The sequence below is a fragment of the Ostrea edulis genome, chromosome 2, assembly GCF_947568905.1.
Source record: "Ostrea edulis chromosome 2, xbOstEdul1.1, whole genome shotgun sequence".
Lineage (NCBI taxonomy): Eukaryota > Metazoa > Mollusca > Bivalvia > Ostreida > Ostreidae > Ostrea > Ostrea edulis.
This window is the reverse complement of record NC_079165.1, coordinates 103,853,679-103,881,581: the sequence shown is the minus strand read 5'-3', so window position 1 is coordinate 103,881,581 and position 27,903 is coordinate 103,853,679. Positions and strand designations below refer to the sequence as shown.

The 27,903-nt window shown below is 36.3% G+C and overlaps 2 protein-coding genes and 1 long non-coding RNA gene across 3 annotated transcripts in view; 2 read left to right on the top strand and 1 right to left on the bottom strand.

Moving 5' to 3' along the window:
* Positions 1 to 2,922, bottom strand: part of LOC125682423 (protein dachsous-like) — a 31,095-nt gene extending 28,173 nt beyond the window's left edge. The window contains exon 1 of the mRNA XM_048922994.2: positions 492 to 2,922. Within this exon, the coding sequence (XP_048778951.2) occupies positions 492 to 2,228 (1,737 nt within the window). The 5' untranslated portion in view covers positions 2,229 to 2,922. The remainder of the gene's footprint in view (positions 1 to 491) is intronic.
* Positions 2,923 to 13,816: 10,894 nt separating this feature from the next.
* Positions 13,817 to 15,613, top strand: LOC130052034 (uncharacterized). Its single transcript, XR_008800375.1, has 2 exons — positions 13,817 to 14,242; positions 15,453 to 15,613. It is a non-coding gene; the product is annotated as an uncharacterized LOC130052034 (long non-coding RNA).
* A 405-nt stretch (positions 15,614 to 16,018) lies between these two features.
* LOC125682432 (guanylate cyclase soluble subunit alpha-2-like) overlaps positions 16,019 to 27,903 on the top strand; it is a 37,319-nt gene continuing 25,434 nt past the window's right edge. Inside the window, exons 1-3 of the mRNA XM_048923028.2 lie at positions 16,019 to 22,464; positions 25,315 to 25,385; positions 25,473 to 25,591. Coding sequence (XP_048778985.2) covers positions 22,036 to 22,464; positions 25,315 to 25,385; positions 25,473 to 25,591 — 619 coding nt within the window. The 5' untranslated portion in view covers positions 16,019 to 22,035. The remainder of the gene's footprint in view (positions 22,465 to 25,314; positions 25,386 to 25,472; positions 25,592 to 27,903) is intronic.

Below are 27,903 nucleotides of genomic sequence, written 5' to 3'. Positions count from 1 at the left end.
GCCTGTAAACTTCATACACACCAAACCAATCAATTGATTCTAATCAAGCAGCAAGTGTCCTTGGTAATCATGCCACACACTGTATTGTATATCACATTGGAACCAGATTAATCAGTTTTAATCAAAGAATAATAATTATTACTAGGTGAAGTGCATTTCTCCCTAAGGAGATTGCAATTTTTCTCTTAAAGGTTAATCAATCTTAGCTTGAGACGGAATGCAGTTGCTTGAAGATCCCAGAAATCTATAGAGATTTTTGGGAGAAAAAAATCCCCATTCAACAGAACACATCCAGGCCATTCATCATGCTTTCCAAAGTAATCCATCTTACTAAACCCAGCTGCTTGCACTTTTTCAATCATTTCACATTTGTACAAATTTCCACATTTCCTCAGGGCAATCTGATGTACAATAAATAAGGGGGAACCGTTCAACAAGATATGAGTTTGGCAGTTTTACTGGATTTTTAGTTATCAGTTTAAAAAACTTACCATCAAAATACAGGATCCAACAGCTTTATTTTCAGCTACCCTGGCTTCGTAATATGACCTCTCAAATACAGGTTCAAGGTCATTGATATTGTCAATGGTGATGCTGACAGTGGCAGTTGATGACAGTGGAGGATTTCCATGATCTGTAGCAATGACAGTAACCCACGGATTTTGATTGTGCTCACAATCAATGTTTGCATTATTCTTGGTGGTGATAAATCCAGTGGTAGCACTGATCTCAAACCAGTCCGAGTCAGATGAAGGGTTAGATATCATGCTGTATGTAACACGAGCATTTTCTCCAAGGTCAGGGTCATTGGCTGTTACGTGGACAACTGAGGAACCAGCAGGTGCTTGTTCTGGAATGGAGGCTGTGTACACAGTTTGTGTGAATCTGGGGGCGTTGTCATTCACGTCTTCCACTGTAACAGTGAAAGATTTGGTTGCGTACAGCGGTGGCCCACTTGGTCCAGAGTCTTCTGCTGTAATTGTTAAGTTGTAATTGGGGTTGCTTTCCCTATCTAGGGGTTTTAAGATCTTAACATGGTATATCACCTTGTCATCTGTCACAAGGCCGAAATACCCCATGTCTCCCTGTAATGTAACGTTAACATTGGCGTAGTAATTGTTTGGAGAGTCTGGGTCACTGACAGAGATGCGAGCGATGTAGTCCCCTACCGTCGCATTTTCATACGTTTTGTTGTCTTTTAACAGGTAAACAAGGTTAATGTTTGCTGGTTGTTCATTAACATTGGTTATGTTGACCTCAACCACTGCATTTGATTCTAAAGCTTGGGAACCATTGTCTCTTGCTATCACAGACAACTCATAATGTTTCTGATGCTCATAATCCACTTGTTTGTGGATTCGAATTATACCCGTATTCTGTTCTATGACAAAATGCTCCTCTGGATCTCGGTTGCGATCCAGAAGATAAGTTATATGACCATTCTCACCAGAATCAAGGTCTGTAGCACTGACCTTCACAATACTAGCCCCAATCTGAATATTCTCTGGAATTACGGTGGAGTATTTGGTGTGTGTGAATTCTGGAGCATTATCATTGGCATCAACTACACTAACATTTACTATAAGAGTTGCGGTCTGTGGAGGGGCTCCTCCATCCTTCACTTGAACAATCAAACGATATTCTTTTACCCCATTATCATAGTCTAGCTTTCCATTTAACACCAAGTCCAGATACAACGTATTAGGATGTGCGGATAATGTTTTACCTTCCAATTTGAACATATTGTCTTCATTTCCGCTAACAATGATGGCTGGTGGACGGATGGTATTGTCTCCAATGTCCAAATCTATAACACTTCCAATGTGAACTTTACTTCCATTCGGTGTCATCTCGGAAAGAGAAAGAGACTTGCTGCCATTGGGGAAAAAGGGAGAGTTGTCGTTGATGTCGATGACATTGATCTTGATTTGAATGGGTGTAAATCCAGTAGATGAAGAAGCGTAAATCACAAGAGTGTAAGATGATGTTACCTCTCTGTCCAATTTCCGAGCAGTTTGGATTCGTCCGGACTGGGTATCTAAACTTATGTCATTTGAAAACTGAATTTGCGTGTAGGGTGGGGGGTAGGCTGTCACATTGATTTGTCCTATATATATCAAAGGAGGCTGTTCTTCCACAACATCAAACTTCAATGTTACTTCACCCAACACAAGTGCTACTTTGCAAAGTAGCAACAACACACACATTAAGCTATTCGAAAATTTCATTTTGACGCATGAGCATGGTCTAATGCTATGAACTTCTCTGAGAAAAAAAAAATAGCTTCACAGTAAAGGCATAGTAAGCAATATTATCTGCTCCCGTGGTAATCCACCTACAATGTTATTAAACTAAAAAAAAATCAAGAAAACTCTACAAATGGAGAAAAATCCATTAGAATCAAGTCACCTTTGAAATCCATAGAATACTTTCTCCGCGGGAGACAAAAGGACTAATTCCATACCGTACTATTGCACCGCTGTAACGACGACAATGCGCCGCGTCGAACTACAAACTGCATAATCCAATTTCACACCTGTAAATCTTAAAACGAAATGTTGGACATTGGACACGTCCGTTTATCTATAATATCGTCATGATTCGTTACTAGTTTCTCTGTACACACTACATTTTCACTCTCCTTCTTAAGTCGAAGCAGTAGCGTGTGTATGTTGTCTTCGCTCCGACTTGAATCAACTCCAGTTTCTAAGTTTATCTCGATAGAGCCTCGTTTTGGACTTTAATGAACAAGCCGCACAGGTAAAGCGAACCAAACGGTGTGTAAACATTAAATTGGGCACCTTTTAAAAAATACACTAACAATACAGAAAAGGGGATTATTTTGCAAACAATAGAATGCAATCATCACAAGTTACCCAGGCTAACGCACTCAGAAAAAATGTATGCCTATATTATTCATTTATTGATATGAAAGTAGATGCAGGCACAGGTATACATGAAGGTAGTCAATATTGTACCGTAATGTATTTAGGTTCCATTTCATTAATTAGAAACAGAAATTAGATTTTTTTTCTTGTTTTATTTTTAAATCTTGATTAATTTTTTTTTTTTTTTTTTTTTTTGTAAGTGAGGTTTTTAAAGGAACCAGGGGCGGATCCACGTTTGAAACTGAGGTGTGTGTAAATGGCAGCCTGAGAAATTGAATTGAAGGACAGAAATGGGATATACGTGGACTTTCCGGACTCTCCCCTCTCTCTTTTAAAAAGCCCAAACTGACGCTCCCTAGCCCCCTTAACAAATATTGTCCGTCCAGCTGTTCAACAGCATAATTCAATAGACTAGCTAAGTACCACATCAATTTACATGTATAATACAGCGTTTACTGTCACTTCAAACTTACGCTAGGGTCGTACTTTTCTTGTACATAAATGAAATAAGTTATAGAGATTAAAAAACAAACATATTTAAACGGAAAAGAAAAGATGTTACATGTATACCCGACGGACCGGACGTGTTTTGTTCATGTACATTTGAACCTGGCATGTACACGTGCAGTTAGGTTGAACACCAACTTCGCACTGCGTGACATCAGACACTCATCTTGAATGGAAATGCATGATATGTGATGCATCTGTTGGTTAATGTAATATCTGTCTTCAGCATGAATTTAATGAATATCATAAGTAAAGAAAGAAAACTGATTTTATTATAGATTTCAATCATAAAGATAGATAAATAATCAAAACAAGTAATTAATCATGAGAATCAATGAATATATAATGAAAATAATAAATACTAGTGAGTATAATGCTTCAATACGTAACAAATCAGATATTGATAATGGATAAACTTATACATCTGTGATAACACCCCCGAACTTCTTTGAAAGTAAGTAAGATTGCTAGAGTTGTCTTTCCTGATCACTAGTAATGAATTGACGCGGTCATCGACATGAGCGGTGCTCGAATCACCACATCCTGGTTACGAAGTTAAGAAATATTTATATTCAACAAACATTTCATTCAGTCGAATGTTATGTAAAACAATCATATATTTAGAATGTAAAATCAGAATATTTCGTGGTTAAATTGTAAAACAGCATCTATCTTGGCAACTCAGAATTTGTTAGTTAAACAAATACATGTAAGTATTTATCGCACGAGAAATCAAAATTGTCCCTCTCCTCTTGATTACCACAAAAGCTTTTCATACAGATAGTGGAGTAAAACTTCAATTCTACAACTCTGTTGAATGCCTACCCCTGATTCTAAATTGCCGCTACTAAGGAATGAACTCGCTTTCTCGCTAGACATTATTCTTAACACCTCATTGGGATTTTTAAATTGAATTAGAGGTTTTTGAAAGGACCCCCCCCCCCTAACTGTTTTCTGGGGGGGGGGGGGGGGGTGACCTGTCGACGAGGAATGCTTGCTCCTCTTAGTTACCTGATCCCACCTCTGGTGTGTCCAGGGGTCCGTGTTTGCCCAACTATCTATTTTGTATTGCTTATAGGAGTTATGAGATTGATCGCTGTTCGTTATCTTCACCTTTCATGTGTACTATGGGATGAATTTAATTGGTTTTTTAATATAATTTCGTATGTTTTATACTTTCTCAGTAATACTGTAAAGCATATTTCTAAAATTTGTCTCTAGGAAAATACATGTACATGTATCTACTATCAAACTATCATCAACATACACTTTTCGATACTCAGATCTATGCAATATCAATATTTTTTGTACAAAGCCCGACTACCTTTCCATAGTCTGTTTTCTAAAATCAAAACCAAAAACGTGTGTGGGGGGTGGGGTGGGGGTGGGGGTTAACCCTACTATGGGGGAAGATCTACTATATAGTAGTGTTTCCCCCTAGGAGAAAAACTACTATATAGCCACTTTTCCGGGGGGGGGGGGGTCTACTATGGGGGAAAGGCTACTATATAACAGTGTTATATAGTAGCCTTTCCCCCTAGCCATCTTCCCCACGGAAAAATGGCTAGATAGTATTCCCACCCCCTCCCCCGGAAAAATGGCTGTATAGTAGATCTTCCCCCACGGAAATGTGGCTATATAGTAGGATTTCCCCATCTTTATAGCCAGATGACCCCCACGGAAAACCTACTATATAGTAGATTTCCCCCCTTCTTTTCATTCCGGTTACGTTTACTGCGGACCATTCCCATACATATTCTTTCCATTCTGAAATTAATTCTTTTCTGGCTATTCATTTCTTTTATATCCTAAATGGATTGTTAATTTCCGAATTCCCTTGATTGGAATTTTTGGAAATATATATGGATTCAACAAACATCGTTTCATTCAGTCGAATGTTATGTAAAACAATCATATACGTATTTAGATGAATTCATTTTGAATCTGACAGATGGACAGCGTCATCATATTTCATTCCTATACGAAGAATAATCTGGAGAAGTTTTGATTTTTGGTATGCATTCCTAAAACGTTTTTAGCTCGCTCAACTGAGCTTGCACCTCTTGTCCGTCTGTAACCTTTCCACATTTTCGACTTCTTCGGACCAATTTCAACCAAACTTGGCACAAAGCTACCTGGGGGTAATGGGGATTCAAGGTTATTCAAATGAAGAGCCACAATAACAGCGAAATAGTAAAAATGCATTGACAACTTTTAAAAATGTTCTTTTCCAATTTCAACCAAACTTGGCACAAAGCATTCTTAGATTAAATATGTTTAATTGAAGGGTCATAGGGCCTCTACAGTGGGGATATAATAATCAAATAATGAATTTCTTGTTGTTATCTTTGAAAAAATTTCTGAAATCAAAGTACATGTACTAGTATAATGATAGTTTTGCTCAAGCTTATTTATTGCTAGGACCAGTTTATTGCTCAGGTGAGCAATGTTGCTTATGGGCCTCTCGTTTATTTTTAAGTTTCATATAACAATTTTATAAAATTGTAGGATAGAATTATTCAAGTGTTAAAAATGCAGTCCTGCACATACATTCATGTGCGTTTCTCTCTGATTTATGGATTTTATTTTGTTAATATTCTTTTACAAATAAAATGAAAAAGCGATTATTCTTGAATGTTTCAAACTCATTTCTAGAATGCAACTGGAAATCCATAAATATTCATCTAAAGGTGAATATAAGAGATTCACTAATTTTCTCCCTATTTTGTCTCCTTGTAAAATGCTAATACCTTGCTACTTGAGGAGCCATTTTTGGAACATAAATTACGTAACTGTTCTCCGACTTAAATGAACTCAGTATAAAATCTTATAAATACCATTTATAATAAACATTTTTAGGTCACCTGGGTCACTCAGACGACCTATTGCTATTGGTCTGCGTCAGTCGTCGTCCATTGTCTATCCAGCGTCAACAACTTCTCAAAAACTGCTAGACCAATCTTTACCCAATTTGATATGTAACATCTGTAGGAGAAGGCAACCAGAAAACGTAAATTTCATGACCCACCATCCTAATGGGCCTTAATGTTGGGGTAAAAACTGAAAAAAAGTTATGCAATTCTTTAAAACTCTTCTCTACTCCTAGGCATATAACAGACTAACTGAATATATAATAATGATGAGCCAGAAAGCCTCTACCAAAATTGTAAATTTCATTACCCCCGGGCAGGGGTTCCTGAGTTAGGGCGTGGCCATATTAGTCATTTGGTGACAATTCCTTCAAAACTCTTTACTACTAGGCAATTAACAGACAAATTGAGCATATAGTAATGAGGGGCAAGGGAACCTCCAATCTAATTAGATTGGGAAACCTCTAACAAAATCGTAAATTTCATGATCTAACAAAATTGTTTATTTTGTAAACCAGGTTGCAGGGTTTCAGGATGGGGGGGGGGATGGGGGGGGGAGGGGGGGGGGTAAAATGATCAAAGAGAGTTAATGTTTATAATGCTTAAAACCTTATGTCTAGTTCTTTTGATGTTATATGAAAACTAGATAAATAAAAAGATGAAAGATGAGGTGATCAAGATGCTGCCTACCCGAGTATTACTTTTGGGGAAAGACTTTGCTTTGCTTTGACTGAAATTCCGTCTATTAATCTGCCAAAATATATTGAGATATTGAACACTGAATGCTTTTGTAAAGAGGTTACATAATGCAGTCTACCAAATGTTTCAATTGTAAAGGCTTTGGAGGATTGTGCGTATAAGAGCCTTTAAGACAGGTCCATGCATGGGCTCAGATGACCGTCAAGGCCTATTGGCCTCTTGTTAATTCAAGATATCGATACAATTAAGATTGCAGAACATCATTGAACATAAAGATTTATTCTGATACATTGTAAGTGGGCTTACTCTTTGTTTTCCACAAAATGCTTTTTATGAATTTATATATAATTTCATATGTTTTATACTTTCTCAGTAATACCAGTAACTATATCTCTAAAATGTATCTCTATGAAAATACATGTATCTACATTCAAACTATCGGCAATATACACTCTCCGATACTCAGATCTATGCAATATCAATACTTGTTGTACAAAACCTGATTGACTTTCCATAATCTGTTTTCTAAAACCAAAACCAAAAACGTGAGGGGGTAACCCTGCTATGGGGGAAGATCTACTATATAGCCATTTTTCCGGAGTAAAGCTACTATGAGGGAAAGGCTGCTATACAACACCGGGAATCAAAATTACTTTTTGAACAAAACAATTCTTCATGGTTTGGCTCTATAAACTTTTTTTTATCACCAAAATTGATGGAGTTAAAGATCTGACCTTTATAAGAGCATACAAGTTTAAAAAGGCTCTTAAAGATTGTTTAATTAAATATTACATTAAAGAATGGCATTCACACCTTAAATCAAATCCACTTCTCAACAAAACGCACGTTTTAAGAATTATTTAAGATCAAATAAAAATTTTAGCAAAAGGAGAAGTCTAACACGTTTCCGTATATCAGCCCATAGACTGATCATTGAAAGGGGACGTTACCAAAACATTCCTCGGCATAAGAGATGAAGTCTTAGATGCAACATGAATGATGAGAAACATTTTATCATTCTCGTGTGGTCATGTAGCAGAAGAAAGGGTTATTTTATGATCAGTCATCCCAAAAATTACTTTGTTAAACATTACTCTGATTCTATGCACAAGTACTCTGAAGTTTGAATTGAAAATATGCTGGAGTTCCAAATTGACAATATCTTCGTAGTCTTTGGTGATCAGGTCTTCAAACAGACTGTTGGAATTCCCATGGACATGCACGAATTGTACTCCTTTGTCAGCTGACCCGTTTTTATATTCTTATGAAGCAGAATTTATTAAAAGAAACTTCTACATGAGAAGAAAAAATCTCTTGCTGTGGCCTCCAATGCGACATTTAGATATGTCAACGACGTTTTATCCATTACCAATGATAATTTTCATTCATTTGTCGAAATATCCATGTGAACTCAAAATAAAAGACGCCACAGAGTCGTCCACTGCTTCATACTTAGATATTTTATTGAAAGTAGACATTAACGGCAAACTGACAACTCAACTTTATATGATAAACGGGATGATTTCAACTTCTCCATAGTCAACTTCCCATATTTATGTAGCAATGTTCCATTGTTGCCTGCATGTGGTGTTTGTGTTTCGACTAGTTCGATGCGCGGGGACTTTTTCTGTGTGTGTGGTTGGTTTTTGGATCGGGGCGGGCTATTGACAAACAAGTTGATGGTGCTGGGGTTTCGACAGTCTCGTTTGAGATCTGCGTTTCGCGGGTTCTGTGGTAACAGTCTGGTTTACTGGTGCGGTCTGTCGTTGGATACTGTCTGGCGTTTTTCGTGCCGATTGTGAACCGTTCTTGGCGCGCTGATTTTGGCTGCGGATGGCTCCGTTTTCCTGATCGGGGTATGGAGCTCGCGGCGGGTGTGGCCGGTCGGGGGGGGGGGGGTACTTTCTCCTCCTGGGCGCCTGTTCCTGCTACTGGTGTGTCTAGGAATCCGTGTTTGCCCAGCTGTTTTGTGTTGCTTGTAGGAGTTGTGGGATTTGGTCGCTGTTCGTTGTCTTCACCTTTCACCAGATGATAGACAAATCATATAAGAAATTTGTACAGAGAGACAGTGATGAAAAGCTTATCTGCCTAATGACCAATGAAAAAGAAAATATCCTCATCTGAATTTTGAGCAGTGGAATATAATACTACAAGTATTACACCTCATTGCCACGTATAAATTGTCTTTGGTACTGGAATGACAAGACCAACGGTCTTGTACAATAATATATCACCAGACTGTTAACAAGCATTGTCCCTTGGTGCCCCCTGTAATCAGGTCAATAAAACATGCTTTCTTCAACGTTTTATTCATATTTATGCATTATGCTTGCAAATTGTAGTTACTATACTCTTATCACAGGCACTCGACGTTTTAAATATCTATAATAAAACAAATTGTCTTCCTGTAAACATAATATTCACAAGGTATATCACGCCATCTTGGTTTTCTTTTTTACCAGCTGCATCGCTTGAAAACGGAGAAAAGTTCGATATAATATGATGATTAGACCCCTACCGTTTAGAAGCAACTCTGTCAAGGTCTTACCTCTCGCATCGTCATGGTGAACTGGAAATAAAGTCCATTTATCGGCTATAATCAGCCGTCAAACATCGTCTACTGCTTCTCAAATGCGAAAAATTGCTGAAAGTTGGACGGAAGTTGAATTATAGTTACTAAACTCTTACATTGATATTGATTATAATTTGATATGTATTCACCTAACATTATACTCTGTTTCTGAAATTGGCACTGTCCTTAAATATATGAAGCGGTTTGGTTATTTATTATTGTATATTTTCCTATGTTAATCTAGAGTTTGTTTGAAGTCAGTATTACATAGATAACACTATGTTAAATGTGTCCATTGCAGTAATATTATGACCCTTGACAATAGTAGTTCATCTGAATCGTTGTTATTTATTCATATTTTTATAACTAACTAGTTAAAATGTATATGCCCCCGAGGAATTTTTAAAAAAGAGCCAAAGCAAGTCCATACTTGGATTTCTGTGATAATGAATGTTGCCCATCACAGACTCTTTAAACCACTGCGGGTTACGGATGATAATCCTTCCGAAGCACACCGTCTGAAACTTAAAGTTACTAACAGAGGAATTGATGTCGTGAACACAAACAAAATTCTTGTCCATAAAATACGTCCAGTCTTGTATTCCATCCTAGTTCAAATCTATACCCTGTATTTCCTGTAAATATACATCTCTGTAACATCCAAACCTTTTACTCACAAGCTCACTTCACAGTGCCTAGATATACAGCATCTTATATAAACTCTGTATGTTCTTGTTCGTCTTGCTGTTTTTAAAAGAGATTGTTGGAACATCCTTTTACATCAACTTATTTGTCAATAGTCGGCCTCGATTCAATGGTGATCTGAATATGACGAATTGTCTGTTACTAAATCTTTTAAATATTGAAGCAAAAATAAGTGATGAAATAATGTACATGTATATATACTGTCATTAAGAACTGTCAATAAAACAACAATACCCGCACTCTATGATAAAAGGTTGCATTTAGCCTACTTGTAAATTTGAAGTAAGATTTCAGATGCTCTTATTGACCTAAATTAATCATACCCAGAACATGTTCTCGCGTTTCGAATCATTTGAGAGACATATAAACAACACATGCAGGTGATAATGGAATATTGCTACATAAACATGGGAAGTTGACCACAGTGAAGAGGCGGAAGCCAACCCGTTTGTCGTTAATTTGACATTAACATAAATGTTGAATATACTATCCAAATATGAAGCAGAATTTGAATACTTCGTGGTGCCTTTTATTTCGACTTCATAGGATATATGAATAAAACTGACTACTGTTAAAAGACAAAATGAGGAGACGTCTAAACGTTGAGTTTAAGGTCATGTTGTGTAGAAGATTCTGAATAAAATTCGATTCATAACAACACAAAAACAGGTCACCTAATAAGGGAGCTCGATATTTGCCCATGGGAATTGCAGCAGGCTGTTGGAAGTCCTGATCACCAAAGGCTATATAGATCTGGAGGACTATGTACTCGACCGGTTTGTCTACTCGAGTTGAATCTAAATAATGTTACTGGAGCAAGATACAAAGAACAATGGTGTGACGCTATCTTTGTTATACTGTGTAGGTATAATGCTATAGCGCTAATTGTAATATATGTTTTGTAATATATCACATTAATTCTTTGCGTTGAGTACGAGATGGAGCTATTGATTTCCTATTGTGTCACTTAAAATCCTCTGCGGTTCATTGTCTAGGTCATTCATCAAAGTCTAGTGGTGCTGAAGCGTATTTGCAATATCTCAATACACATTAGATTGTGATGAACGTTTTGGATCAGTGGGAGACATAAAACACCATGTACAGGTGGTAATGGAATAATGTTACATATATATGAAAAGTTGACGCTGGAGAAGCTGAAGCCCATTTGTCATAAATTAAGTTCTTAGTTTGCCGTTAACATCTATGTTCAATAAAATATCCAAGTATGAAGCAGATGTGGAAGACTCCTTGGGTCTTTTATTTCGAGTTTATTGGGATATATCAAATCGACAATGAATGCAAATGAGTATTGTTAATAGATAAAGCGTCAACGATATGTCTAAATGTCGAGTTGAAGATATTTTTTCTTCTCGTGTAAAAGCGTTTGAATTTATTCTGCCTTGTAAGAATATGAAAATAGGTCAGCTAATAAAGGAGCACAATTCATACCCATGGGAATTTCAACAGAATGTTGGAAGACCTGATCACCAAAATTACGAAGATATCACTGAGAAACTCCAGCATCTTTTTGATATCAACTTCAGATAATCAGAGTGGTGTTCAAGAAAGTAATGTTTTGGATTACTGTTCACAAGATCTGAATATTTCCTTTTTCCATTTTTATGGAAGAATCAGTTGTCTATGATGTAAAAAATTCTAGTCTTTAATTCATCGTGAAATCCGTTAAAAAATTTCAGTCACTTGGAGCTATTACGGACTACATTTTATGAATTGGGGTAAGAAATTCATTTTAGAAATGATATTTCACATTCTATTTGATAGCTTGTTGCAATGCTCAAACACTCTGTGTAGTCGTATAGTGTCAGGGCCCAACTAAAAGTCAACCAAAAAATAATAGGCATTTTCCGAGTTCATTTCTGCATATCTTGGGAAGTATACGGAATTTCGGGATGAACTTTGGTAGTAATATAGATTGATTATGTATGAATAAATTAAAATACAAAGTAGAATTTTATACCAATTAATTTATTGTTTTTACATCGGCTAACATGCGTACCCTATATTTAGAGTTCTATACCTTTACTCTTTATATAGTAAATTCGACCCCCAAGCGATGCAATTGCCTGTGACAAGGACTGGTACTCATCAAAGAATAAAAATTATTTTGGACCAGCGTGAGTTGTCTTTCTTTTAACATTGTATTTTGCTCAACCGTGACGTGGCCACTTCAAGATAACAAATATTTGTCTACCTCTATAACTAAACAAATGTTTCTGTTTGTGTACATGAGAAACACATTTCGTCAAATTGTCGCCGTCACATAAGGGTGAGGTGCTACTGCTGAAAAAATTGCCCCTTCACTCCTCCCCACTCGCAATTACAATATGCAATATCATTGTACATTGTGTATCAATCTTACTCTATCAGCAAATTTTCAAACAAAAAATAAATCATAGATTATAAGATACAAGATAAAAAATGAATATATATCATGCAGGGCATTTTTTGTGACGAGTTCTCGATGATTTTACTGTGTATTATTTTAAAGCGAGCAAAGCTTGATCGAACACATCCAAATGGATTTCTCGTGTTCAAAAACAAAAACGATAGCCGGTAACATGGGAAAGAAGGCATAAGAAAGTGGAGGGACATTGTTGACGTACATTGTACGCCTTGTGTCTGATTGGTGTGGTGCTAAAATGATTCTAAATTGAAATGTACTCAAGATTTATAAACAGACCTGGCTGTAAAAGTACTCCATGTTCTTGATCTGCATCTCATCGTATCTTCTCCCCGAATTTTCATTTGCACCACGATTCACCCTACCTAGGGATTTGCAGTCGAATGCTTTATATCAATTTTTTAACCGCGTGGCTTTTGCTGGATTTACATAATGCAATTTGATTTTTATTTAAAAAAAAAATTCAATCTAAATTTCAAAGAAGAAGATTCTGAGATCATTTTCCATACGTGGAAGTCTTTAAGACCTTGATCTAAAGTATTTTCGAAAATATGAACATTCATACATATTTTAAGGTTTTGTTTTAACGAACTCAATGGAATTGCTACATTATGACAGCACTTTGCCACCAGTTATCTTAGATCTGGATAGATGTATGTACATGTATATGCAAAAGCTTTATTTCATCTCATTTCCATTTAAAGTTGAAAGGCAAGCAAACTGTGTAGTGAGACATGATATCGTCTCTGTCTGGTTTTTTTTGTCCTAGCTATTGGCGAATTTGCTGAGATATTAAAACTCGTCCATCCACGGGTTAATCTGCTAATCCGTTGTATTTAACATGTCACACCTTTCGATCTACTCCCTCCCAAACAAACACCCGAGAGGGACCACAATATACAAGAACAACTATGTCTTTGTCCGTTGTCATGATTTTTAAGGACCAGCGAAATGAGTAGAGAAAAAGCAGAGAGATTCTGAAACTACCAACAACATAGAACTTGAATTGATCAATCTGACAACACTCAGAGTTTTAATATCAAATCTTAATCTGCAGACAGCTATTTCCCTTAAACTTAGATTCTGGCGCCAGTTATCCCCCTTTTATTAATCTTCCTAACCTTATCAATGGCGCGATGATGGTACTGAAACATCAGTGTCACTCTAAAATATATGGATGTACTGTTTCTGAACTTGGATATTAATAAAATTTTACAAATACTAAAGAATTCTAAAGTCTGGATATGTGAAAGACATACAGATAAACATGAAATCAACTTTATCATATAGGTAGAATCGTTTGTCTGTCCGTGTTTGAGAGAGAGAGAGCACAGCAGACGTAACGTAAATATGCCATGCAGATAGGCTGCACTTTTTTTCTCTGCTCATTCTTTTCAAACAGTTTAGTAAACAAAGGTTTGAGGGGTTTGGCGTTTTGCGATGACACGCGGTAGAGTGTACTCGAGATCAGTGTAAACACGGACATCTAATCCTCCAGCATCTCAGGACCCGCAATCAGCAAACACGGTTTTTGGTGAAACAGCGACTTGTCCCACGTGACAGGGAACTTACCTGAAAGGTAAACTTGTCGGTTTCTGTAAATCTCTCCTCGGAATTTAACAAGTCCATAAACCTATGGAGAACTGATGTTTGTTTTAGAGATTGATGCACTTAGTTTTGCTCCGATCTTAAAGTTCGATGTGTTTCTTGAATTTCTTCACTAAAATTGTAAATCGAGAGGGGATTATGGAATGCACAGGGCAGGCTGAATGAACCCGGCAGGTGAGCCGTCTCAGTTTTCTTGACTTTAAGTTGCATAAAGATTTTCTAATGAAAGATAAGTTATTTTAACCACTCGAATTTGCATAACGTACTATTTAGTATATGATTAAATTGAAATCATGATAATCACCCAATTTGATTCATTGACTATTTTCACAGAAGAGCGCGTATATATGATAAATATGCAATTAATTCCATGTCGATATACCGTACTCTGACTCTTTTTAAGATTTATGAGAGTAAATATTTATCAACCTATTCTAAAACATTACGCAGATAATCCAAAGTGCGTGCATTGTTTTTCGATTGGAATTTCAAGTACAAAAACGAAAACCGCCTCATTGAGATACAATCAGTCTATGTTTGGTACAATCAAACCATAAATGACAAAAGTAATCCCTGCGTGTCCCATCAGACCGCGAACATCAATAGCGACCCAAACCTTACTATCAGTACTTACACCGATAACCCCCAACATCAACCGTAAGCAAAACTTTGAACTCATTCCTTATTGATTCTGGTTATAAAAAAGTCAGCTGCAAAAACAAAGCAAATACAAGATGGAACTAAGAACTAACTATATAAAACCGGGGCTGTACAATAAAATGATCTGTTATGAGAGATTTTTGAATGGAATTGTTTTAAGGAGGGTCCTTTTTGTGGGTCCCCTCATATTGTATTTTCCGTTCGATTGTTTCTTGCGATGCACACACCGATCTGTCAGCTGCTAAGAATAATCGAAGTTCTTTTTTCCCACCATGGTATTTCATAAAATGTATTCTGCTCTCTCGGATACTGTTGCAAAATCCCCCTGCATGACGTTTAAAAAAGCAAATGAAGAATTTTCAGTGGTGAAAGTGAGTTTTAAATTCTGTGTTTCTTATTTCCATAAAAGTAATCAAAAGGAGGGAAATATTTCTTTTGTTTTGAAAGATGCACTTTGTTGACATTTGTGAGTGATAGAATAAGTGTCATTTTTGATCTCTTAGTGATACCTTTATCAACAGATATTCCTTGTATATCACCCAGGGGACCAGATATTAATTGAATTTAATAAGGAGAAAAAGCTGTGGATTTCCTGGGACAAATTTCATTGAGGTTGAAGATAAAGGTGTGAGAAATTCATTCAAGTTTGATCTACAATAATTTACACACTGTGGATGTTGCCAGGAAACCAGGAAATGGCTCTCGTTTTATAGTAAGTATAAAAGATCAGGCAAAGAGGTGTTGAGTTCACGAACAATACGAGACGATTTGTACACAATCTCTAATTGAAATTTTGTATGTCTGACCATTACAATGTTTGCTAGTGTAATATATAAACTACAAAAAATAAACTGCATTAAAATCCCGACGAACGCATACAAATTTACATTACATTGTACGATTGGATGGATTTACGCAGCTCATTATATATTATAATGTTAATTTTCATGTATAATATGCGGTTATACAAGATAAGGTACATGAATATATATATATATATATATATATATATATATATATATATATATATATATATATATATATATATATATATATATCGTGTGTGTGTAAAAAAAAAAAAAAACCCACCCCACAACAACTCCGTTTTATCATCTATATGCTACTTATCTGCATTATTATATATATATATATATATATATATATATGTGTGTGTGTGTGTGTGTGTGTGTGTGCAACTGACTTTTACGGGCCTTTGCTTTCGTCAATTAATTTGATTTGATCATTAATTACTTAATTCGGTCGGAGTAATTGGAGATCACGTTGCAAGTAGTATGTCTGAGTGAATGGACGTGTAGTATTTCATTCACACTTCATATTAGATTTAGTCATTTTAGTTTAGAAATTGCGCTGGTCTAGTTAATAACTTTTTTTTCCCTGAGGAAGGGACGATTTAATAATTTCCATAGTTCGTATCGGTGGGACAGTTTAGTGCTTGATATTTACCTACGACACAAGTTACCACTAAATTAAGGTTTTGAAAAACCCAGAAAACAAAACCAAAAAAAAAAAAAAAAAAAAGAAAAAAAGAAAAGGAACCCGAAAAAACCCTCTAGATATAAAAAAAGGGGGGGGGGGGGGAATTGAATATTTTGGGAAATTAATACACGTAATTTTTTATTGGCAAGATGTTTCAATCAACGTTTACTACAGAGGTGTTAATTTAATCCTATAGGAATTTTGATAAATTAGTTCTGAGGACCAATCGAAAACCTATTGATCACTTTCAGTTCAGTTTCTTTTTTGTAATCTGCATAAATATATATGAATTTGAATAACAAAAAGCGACGTTTACCTAGGCCTCTACATACATACTCCTGTTTGCAAATGGAGCTCAAAATCTGTTATTTAATCAACGCCGATTTCTTAACACCAACATTTGTAAAGATTTCAGCGATACTGACACTAACGCAGGGAATCTCCTCATTGTTGTATATTTAATCTCAACATTTGACAAATATTGACGACAAATATGACGTCAACTGTAAACAGTCAGCCCCGCGGTTTGGAAACACCCATAATACATGTACCTACGTACACGATCGGCGTTGACATTTTGCTACTCCTTCGATTGATATAGATTAGTTTAAGATACTGTACATCTACTTTTATGTAAGTGAAAAAATGATGATAACACAGGGCTAGACGTCAGTATGTGCAGTAATGCTGTAATATAGAATCAAACACAATTTCAATGATATTTTAATCAATGATGTATTTTAAAGATTTGGTACAAATGAATGTAAGAAGAACATTTTACAAAAATATTTACAACTTGAAATACTTAATAATAAAACCCCTCTCGTAGTCCTACATGTATTTTCTGACAAACATGTAAGATGAACATGAACATCTGTTTTAATCAATCAATCATTGATTACAAAACTACACCCTCCCTACCCCCGTCGCGAGCGGTGTGATTTTCATGTACATGTATTCCAAACAGGAGTTTTCTAGTGCTCAGAAGCTAGGTGAACTGTTGTGTTTGAAAGCTACCATAATTCACCGTCTTGATTTCAGCGCCAGGTACATCTACCTGGCATTAACAGACGTGGAATTTTATAAATGACAAGTGATATAGGGGGGTGTTTGCTGATATCAAAGTAAACACCGCGGCGACTTTGATGTGCTGCCGTTTGTCCCTAAGAGTAGTCTTTTGTGCATAAACAACGATTCTAGCCATTAGTAACCCCAAATCAATATCGTGAAAAACTTATTAAAACATCATCGGTCACCAGCTTGACCGATATCATCACACCGAGCTCCGAATGTTTCAATGACGCTTCAAGCACCAAGTTTATAAGTTACAGATACTTGAGATTTTCATTTCTTTCCATTTATGCCACATTTTCTTCCAGTTACATGCCAAATCCAGATTTGGACTCTGTAAGCAGCAGCACTCGAAATCTGGTGTTAAGTTCGTGAGAATTATTAAGGAGATGATTGAATAGTGGAGAACTCTAGAGAAACAAAGAGAAAACACAGATAAAATCCGCAATAGTCCTGTCGAGAATTATTTCGTTCACATACCCTTTGTAGTGGCACTATACAAAATATAATTTCATCAAGTTCTGACCTTTCGTTCAAGGTGGAACGGCAATAAGGAATCGCAGTGTTTAGTAATAGATTATATTGGAAAAAGCTTAGAAAACCAAGGCTACAAATTGATAACCCGAAGTGCAGGGATCGTAATATAAATCTTATATGTTTTTCTTATAGTCTTTGGGGTCATGTTAAGATCACATGAGATGTTCCAATTATAGTTCATAGGATTAGAAAGGGATCGCATTATATGTTCCAATAATAGTTCGTAGGATTAGAAAGGGATCGCATTATATGTTCCAATTATAGTTCATAGGATTAGAAAGGGATCGCATTATATGTTCCATGTATAGTTCATAGGATTAGAAAGGGATCGCATTATATGTTCCAATAATAGTTCACAGGATTAGAAAGGGATCGCATTATATGTTCCAATTATAGTTCATAGGATTAGAAAGGGATCGCATTATATGTTCCATGTATAGTTCATAGGATTAGAAAGGAATCGCATTATATGTTCCAATTATAGTTCATAGGATTAGAAAGGGATCGCATTATATGTTCCAATTATAGTTCATAGGATTGAAAAGGTATCGCATTAGATGCACTAATCATATTCCCCGAGGTCATGGTGGGATAGCATTATGTCCTAACATTGTACTTGGGGTCATAGTGGGATCGCATTATGTCCTAATATTGTTCTTCAGGTAATTGTGGAATCGCATTATGTCCTAACATTGTACTTGGGGTCATGGTGGGATCGCATTGTGTCCTAACATTGTTCTTGGGGGTAATGGTGGGATCGCATTATGTCATAACATTATATTTGGGGTAATGGTGGGATCGCATTATGTCCAAATATATATCTTGGGGTCATGGTGAGATCGCATTATGTCCTAACATTGTACTTGGGGTAATGGTGGGATCGCATTATGTCCTAATATAGTCCTTGGGGTCATGGTGGGATCGCATTATGTCCTAACATTGTACTTGGGGTCATGGTGGGATCGCATTATGTCCTAACATTGTTCTTGAGGTCATGGTGGGATCGCATTATGTCCTACCATTGTACTTGGGGTCATGGTGGGATCGCATTGTGTCCTAATATTGTTCTTGGGGTAATGGTGGGATCGCATTATGTCATAACATTATATTTGGGGTAATGGTGGGATCGCATTATGTCCTAACATAGTCCTTGGGGTCATGGTGGGATCGCATTATGTCCTACATTGTTCTTGGGGAAATGGGAGGATTGCATTATGTCATAACATTGTGTTTTGGGTCATGGTGGGATCGGATTATGTTCTAATATAGTCCTTGGGGATAATGGTGGGATCGCATTAGATGATCTAATTATATTCATAGCATCATGGTGATATCACATTACACGGTCGCAGGGGTCAGGGTTGAAACTCACTAGCTGCGAAAGTTTTGGAATATATTTGAATAAAAACAGCTTTCGAACAAGACTGTAATTTGTAGTGTAGATTGTATTTTGTCCAATTATAAATCAGTCTCGGCGATTGTAATTGTAAAGATCCATTTTTCACTAAAAACAGGATGATTTTTTTTGGAGCCTCTATTTATTGTTACGGTAATTGCCAAGGTGGCGGGGTCACGTGTCCGTTCGTCACTGAATAATATACTGTGTATGTTAGAGAAGTACAAAGGCTTTGAAAAATATGTGGCCGCTGCAGGCACTTTGATTTGTCATCTTTTACAAATTCTTATTATGGTCAATGACGTTCATAAAATAATGATGCGTAAAGGACTTTGAATAAAAATACTCCAAAAACGTCTTTCAGCGGTGATGTCGAAGATCAAATGTACTAGCGGGTCTAATATAATATTCTTGGAGTACCACACATTGATCAGCTGACAGCCGAATACAATTCCAAGAACTTGTTTATTCAATATACAAAGTGTTAACTTGAGGACATACCATTGTAGGAAGTCCGAAAGAGCACAACTCTGCAAAGCGCGTTGATAGAACAGATGCAAATATCATAAATCCTCAGCATTGTCATTTACGATACTGTGGTTATATACTCAGTGATTTGTTACAAGTATTTAAAAAAAAACCACAGAAAAGAGCCAAGCCAGTGATGAACATATATATTGTGTTTTATGAAATTAGCCTGATTGTTTGTGTTCATAGATACAATTTCAACAATAAAAAATATTTTCATATAATACACAATAAGCTTTATCTTTGGAAGTAGACGAATATAAAACGTGCGATCGATAGAACATGATGCGAAGTGATTTTTCGGAGTAATTCCATATTATCTACACGCTTTAAGCGGATTGTGTTGGACTTTGCGTATCCCATCCCATGCTCTCGTATAACATGCTAAATTTTATGTCTGGAGAGGAATTTATTGAAATCACCAAAGGATTGAAAATTGTAAATCTGGTTGGTTTCGTAAAGAAGATTACATGTTCCGCTTTAAATGAGTTTTACGCTACAAAAAGTTGAAATGTTACAAATGGCAATGAAATGAAGCATTGGGTTTGCTGCCAAAGTTAAGATATAATAATAGGATCTGTACGGTTTATTTTACTTAAGCCACTAACAGCAGAAGATGTACGTGATCGATGTTTAACACTATACAGCACGTGTATGTCACTCAATTGCTGTGAAATAACTATGACGCTGCTTTTCTCACCATATATTAAACTCTTAGAGAATGTAGCGTTACATGTAGTTTGGGCTTTCAAGATGGCGCATGCATAATCACGTGATCCAGCAATCAGTAGACTACAACATGTATTCTTAATATGGTAGGTGGTAAGTCACGCTGTATTATAACTACTAAGACACCAGAATCTTTGAATGGTACGTACAGTTTTGATTAGTAGGACAGCTATAGAGAGATGCCATGGTTTAGGGTAAATTACACACTAGAGATGGCGGTGGTTGGCACGTACATTTAGTAGTGACTAGTATACGGTGGTAGGATAGAATATGGAGCGTGTCGCAATCAGACACCATTCTTAGGGCTCTATACATTTAGACGAGGAACTGCTGCAGGTTTTGGTTAGATTTAGATGTGGGAGCTGGTAGACAAGCACTGAGTTTTTTCCAGTAATTTTCTGGAGATTCCCAGCATCCCACAAGTGATATCAGAGAGACCAAGGACAGAAATGTAAACTGCAATCGGTGCATCGAGGTGGAGGTTCAAATCAACTCTGCATAAAAAATAAGTATCTTTTCTTTCTAGTATTCATATTGACACATTGTTTACTGCATTCTCTCACTTTTATGTTCGACATTGTGTGTCTGAAATGATCAGTTGATTCTTGAATCATATTCAAGTAATTACTAAATACGTTGATTAAACTGCATGTCCCTAGTGAATATTCTTATTCACACACGCAAGTGCATCGAGTATGTTTTCCAGGAACAATGATGATATAGTTTCATAGATTGATCTTTTCTATGAACTTAACAGTCATAAGAAATAAAAATCTCGAGTTTACGTTCACACGTCTTCAACACCCTTGGAATGAATTGGGTTCCATCTATTGGTTGTCGTACTGTCAGATATTATCCGGCCGATTTGATACGGAAATGTCTTTTACGCCATGCAGATTTGAAGGGCTATTTGCTTCCAGAAAAGGATCTATAAGCTGACATTGTCAGTAATTAGGATGGATGATCTCATTACGTATATAAACCGTATGCATTTACTTTACAAGAATCTTGAATCACAAAAATCTGAAAATAGATAGATAAAATAATTACACCACAGAAGCGCTATTGATCCATCCCTGTTGTCCTCTGTGTATATCCGGCATTTTACTTTGAATAAATACCCGGATAATCTTCAGCATTCATCAATTATTGGCAATAGGAAATAAGAGATTTGTAAATAAAGATGTCCGTATCAGTGGAGAGCGATTGTTGAGATCGTATAAACCTTTCATAGTCCATTTTATTGGTCGTTAAGAGTCTTGACACTCTTCTGTGATTTAGCCAGGCGGAGCCACAAACTGTAACCTTGATGCTTATTTTCGTCTACTTTTTTCTCTAATTTCAAAATGGGGTGTACCATGAGCTGCCAAGGCCAAGTCCAAAAACTGATAGACGCTGAGAACCCAGCCTGTCCGTTTGCCCTTAAATATGAGAAGGGCAATTCTGTGGAACACGGGGATGGGGTTGTTTCTGCGGCGGCATGTGAGGAAAACAATAAGCTACTGACAGAAAACTCCAGGAACAAGTTCTCCAAGGAAGATGAAAAAGAAAACTGTGATATCAAAACAGAACAAAACGCTACGGATGTCGTGAAACTTTGCCCCAGCGGGAATGCTGGGACTTCCGGGACTTGTGAATCCCCCAGAAGGAAGACCAGCACCCTCTCCACTGTGTCAACGACTAGTTCTGTGGGGTCGGAGGACAATGAACTGTCCGAAAAGAAAGTGGATCTGATAGGCCTGATAGAGAGTGTAGGGACGCTTCTTCTACCCACGGTAAGTAAACCCCTTTATTACAATTTTAAAGAACCCGGATTTTACTTTCAGACGGGCAGATCCTCTTAGATTTAGATGTAAACACAGTGTTCATGTATTCAAGAAGAAAAAAGCAGATCAGATACCATTGTCGAAAAAGTCTTTGGCGGTCACTAAACACAAAGTGGTGAATGCGTTGAAAATGGCATAAAAAGGCAATTAAATACTTCAAATCTCGCATCCAATCTAGTTCTGCGCTTCGCTAGTGAAAAAAGATAAATCGACCAACTTTGGAACCATATTGCAAAATGATCACAGCGTTCTTTCTTTGCTTTCAAGGGGACGAATTCAAATGCTATCGATATTCAAATTTAGATTAATGTTATTGAATTAAAAAAAGATAGATTACATTTACCGTATTTGGTATTGCTAGCTTACCACTTTATCTGATGGGTGCGTGATTTACAGGTTTTGGCCGCTATTTTACAGAATATAATGGGATTTTAGTACTATAGACTTCATGTGATAGTAAGAGAATTAGATGACCCATTAGGGGTTAGTAAAACTTGCCTGAAGTAAAATTCATATAAATTCCATTAAACTTGGTGTACACAGTTTGGTTCAAACATATTGATTATCTTTAAATTCTGTAACAATTAAGTCAGTTTCAGAGAATAGTTTTGTACGAATTTCACGATAATTTCTCTCGAATGACACATTTTCCACATTTATTTAAAGATAGAAAATTGCATGAACCTAAGAGCGGTATTTTAGTGCACTGTGCTCGAACGCATCAAAATTTAATCCAACCATTTCTTTATTTAAAGTATCCGGCTATAAATATACGTTATTGTCCTTCGGATTTCTCTGTACTACGTGAGTGAATTTTTGATGTACAATGAATAGTGCAACTCTGTAACAAAGGCTATAAAAAACTCATCCACCTACACCAATCTTAACTGATATTGACATTAAAGCACTGCATTACGCGTATTATTGTCAATCTAATAATGGGACAGCATGTATCAATAGTACCACTATCTGTATTCAATATTTTTCTGTCATCCGTAACAGTGTGTCCTAAACCGTTTGAATTTTTTATGACCGAGGATGCAGCACTTTATCCTATGGTATTTTTTGTGCTTTTGTCCAAAAATCCAATTGTTACTTAAATGGAGAATTTAATCTTGAGAGACATTTCGCACAAAATTAGGATTTGATTTTTGCTAAATTGTAAAATGCGATATTAAATCGATTTCAGGATGTATTTGTTTTATCGGTCCCAAGTGGGAGAAAGACACCCCTTTAAAACTAACAAAACTACAATTCGCATGGTGTATGACGTGTTTCATCCGTATACAGATTTCGATATCAACAGCAGAAAGGGAACACTTTGTTGTCGCAGCTTGCTATATACCAGAGAATTCAAAGCTTACTTCTTATTTTGATTATCAATTGATTCTGTGAAATCTAATTCATTTCAATGGGCTGCTGAAAGTTACTTGTATACTCGCGTCTGTCTTACCTACATCAACAATGCAATACATTATAACTTAGGCAAGCGAACTCCGCTGTACCGACCCCATGATTTAAGACTAGGGAAAATAATGGTGAAAAATTTCCTAAGACATTATATAATTGTGACAAATGGCGCTAACAGAGTCTGGCGCAAGGGTTGATCTCTTCTATACGCTGTACACAGATAAGAAAATTCCAAAGAGCTATCGCATAAACTTCAGCATTTTATGTACTATTTGGCGTTTAACTAGGAAATTGAAAGAAGGGTCCCATACATATATCAATGAAGTCGATTTCGATGGAGTGCCCCAACAGAACAATTAGATAACACCCGTCTTTGGTCAAAAGATTTGTCTGAAAGCGGAAGTCGGGGATCTTTACGCGAGGAATGCCAACTCTAGTTCGTAGTCACCATATGTTGCATTAACACAGACATGATATTGGCACGTCTTAATCAACTCGCTTTTCACATTCTTTGATTAATAAGATATAGGGGTATTGTTGTTGATATTATTTGTAAGATCGGTAGGTACATTTATATATGTATTAAACTTCTCTGTACGACACTAATTTACATTAAGACTTATTTGAGATCACCGTGCACCAAATGTCTTTTGATCTTTGAGATGAATCCCGCTCATTAAGACTGTACTGAATGATAGCTAGGGTATTCGGAGAAACATATGGCTCTGTATAAACATAATCAGGCTTCTGTGTTTATCACGTGTCTTAGTTCTGTATACATTACTTCACAGTCTTCCAGACTTTTATTTCAAACTATTATTTTTGCTACCAAGAATAACCCCCGAAACTAAAACAATGTCCAAAACAGCTCTCTCGTAACACCCAAACCTTCCATCGTAGAGTCTGATTCAACACAGGATCGCACACACATTTGGTATACGATTACAACTTGTAAACCAAGAACATGGGATTAATTTACTTGTTATACTTTGATCACATTTCATTGTTAAAGTGTAGCTGTGTATAAGGAATGATATGCTTAACTGAAGAAAAGAAGGTCGTAATTTTATTTTAAATGGGTTTAGAAATGCATAAACAATCACATGCAATATATGTCGTCTTTGCATCAGACGAAGTTGGGCGAATGTTTTTATTCACCAATATCTGCATTAGAAAGATTAAATAACATGATTTAATAGAAATTAGGGAAAATGTTAGTTATAGACCAACTGAGCAAATTCTTAGGCGGATTTGAATATTTTCGGATTTTGGCAATGGTTCTTTTTGGTGCTCACTTTGTGCCTTCCTGTTTGGAAATGATGCAGAATTTCCCATATTGTCATGAGGCGTGTATTGTTTTTGAGTAAGAATCCTTTTTTTTCGTTGCAGACTGGGTTCGTTTGTCGAGCTGTTCAGATACAGATGGCCTCTTGTAACCACGATGTCCACAACAAAATCAAGTAAATGAAATTTACAGTAGAAAACAAAGACACAGCTTTGTAGAAATCCTCTTTATTGAGATTTATCATTATGCACATATTTTTCAGTGAAGAGACACATGAAAATGACGCCAAGTTCAGCACGGTTTTCAACGAGGAGAACCGACACACACCACTGGACCAGGACGAACTCTTAAAGTTCTCCTCCCACGTGGCAAAGTTTACGGGTAAAGCAACTTTATATTGTGCATATTACATGGATCTTTTGGATACATTTCATAATATAAAAACTGAAAACTCACTCTTTTTGGAGAGGGGGAAGGGTACATGACAACTCAAATCCTTCAAAACAAAATAGAAATTTAAGTATAATAATTCTTCAGCTTGGAGACGTACGGATGATTGAGTGAGATTTCGTAGAAATCATACAGACAGGGGAGTCTAACGATAGAAGTCATCCCATGTGTTTGTTTCGAAGCAATTTAAAATTCAATTTCGAAATAGCACCATATGTTGATGAAATATTGCAACTTGTGATAAAAGATACGGTATCTTCAGAAAATGCCACTTTGACTCAACTTCAGGGCAAATTTGGATGCCTTTGCTTTAAATACAAAATCGAAATCTGTCAGTTTGAGTTGCGGTTTAGAGTTGAGGATGCGATTTCCGTTAAAATGACATGCAGACAAGTCGAATCTAAGAAAAAAAATTTTTTTTTACGAAAATGTAACTTTCTTTCATTTTGACGAAGATGTTTATATATCTTTGAGGTCCCTGATATACTCAAAAAGTGTAGTTTTTTTGCGTGCCTTTCCGCCAACAATTGGAATAATCATGCAAAGCGAAGCAGATCCGCTTTGATTTACGAGCATATCAAAGGGAGCAACGTTTCCCAGTTTGTTTAACTCTCCAAACTCTGTGGAGTCTTTGACACAGGAGGCCTCTTTTATTTCAGGGTATATATATATATATATATATATATATATAATTATTGTCAAATTATACGACCTGTCCCTTCCTTAAGACGAATGGAAATGTTCAACATAAGTGAAATATGTACCAAAAGGCTAGCACTAAATCTGCAAACGTATATGCACTGTAAATTACATGTCTTTTTGTTTTATTGTTTTTGGCTTGCTAATCTATAAGTCATTTGAGTTGTAAATATATATATATATATATATATATATATATATATATATATATATATATATAATGTATAGAAAGGGATACAAATAGGAATCAAACAAGGAAGGGAATTGTGGGGTTTTTGTTTTGAGCCCGTAATAAGGTTCCACAAGTCTACAAATACGCTGTTTGTTACGGTTAGTGTAATGCTTTGTCGGAATGTTGATTGCGTAAATTTATTGACTCTTTAAAAATACCCCACTTTGAAGATCGAAAATATACAATAATGTCAACCGAACAACATTTCACTCACTGTCGACTGACTTGATCCAACATCGAATTATGTTGGAACAGTCAGGCATTTAAAACAAAAATCTGCATCTGATTGCCTGACCTTTTCTCAAAAAGTTTTTAAAAAAGAAAATGATATTCAGAAGTATTGACAATAGACGGATAACCTTTACGTATATGTCAGAAAGAAGATAGGATACGTCAAGGACTGTAATACGATAAAACAAAATTACAGTGGATGGATGTTTAATAACGAAGGCTGTAAATAAACGACTCTTACTGCATATCCAGAGAGCACTTAGCTATTCCCTGAGTTAGGTGTCGTGAGAGCATGTTTATTGATGGCTCTTCATAAACGGTCTTATAAAAATCCTTTCGTGACAAGGTTGATTTTGGTCGACGCGACTCTGTGGCCTTTGGTCCGACATTATCAAACCAATGTCGACACAACTCTGGCCTCCAGTCGGACACCTTCAACTGTAAAGTAAACCACGTCTTTGGATAACAACAATTTCCGAAACGGTTCACCACATGATTTGATGAAATTCATCGTTTGTTAATTGGTTAGATTAGCGATGAGATTATTTATTTCATGTTGGCATGGGAATCAGAAGTATATTTAATATTCAATAAAGTCTCCCTACTGTGATACAGTTCATATCTAATCCATTTCTGACGGAAGTGATTTTTTTTCTTCCAATTTTGTTTGTTTATTTGTTTCTTAAGAGTTCTTTCGAGAATTTTTCATTCATATTGACACATCACCAGCCGTAGGTGAAGTGCCACAAATTCAGACCTATGAACGGCAGTGAGGGGTACTTTAACATGCCAACGCTTGTTGCAGCCTCGGTTTTCAGGGTCTTATTTGCCGAGCTATTTTTGCGTCTTAGGTTTGACGCGGCCAAGTCACGAGAGGGGCTCGAACTCACGATCTCTCGAATGATCTTCCACTGAGCCAACGCGACCACGTTGAGTTTCCAGCATATTGCACAAAATACTCTTGTAATGCCATATATGTTATATTGATATGCTTAGTTTTAAATCTTTTCCTTTCTTTGTTTTCTTATTTTTATTTGATCGTTACGTTCATATCCCGTTTTCTGACACGGTTGAATGTTTG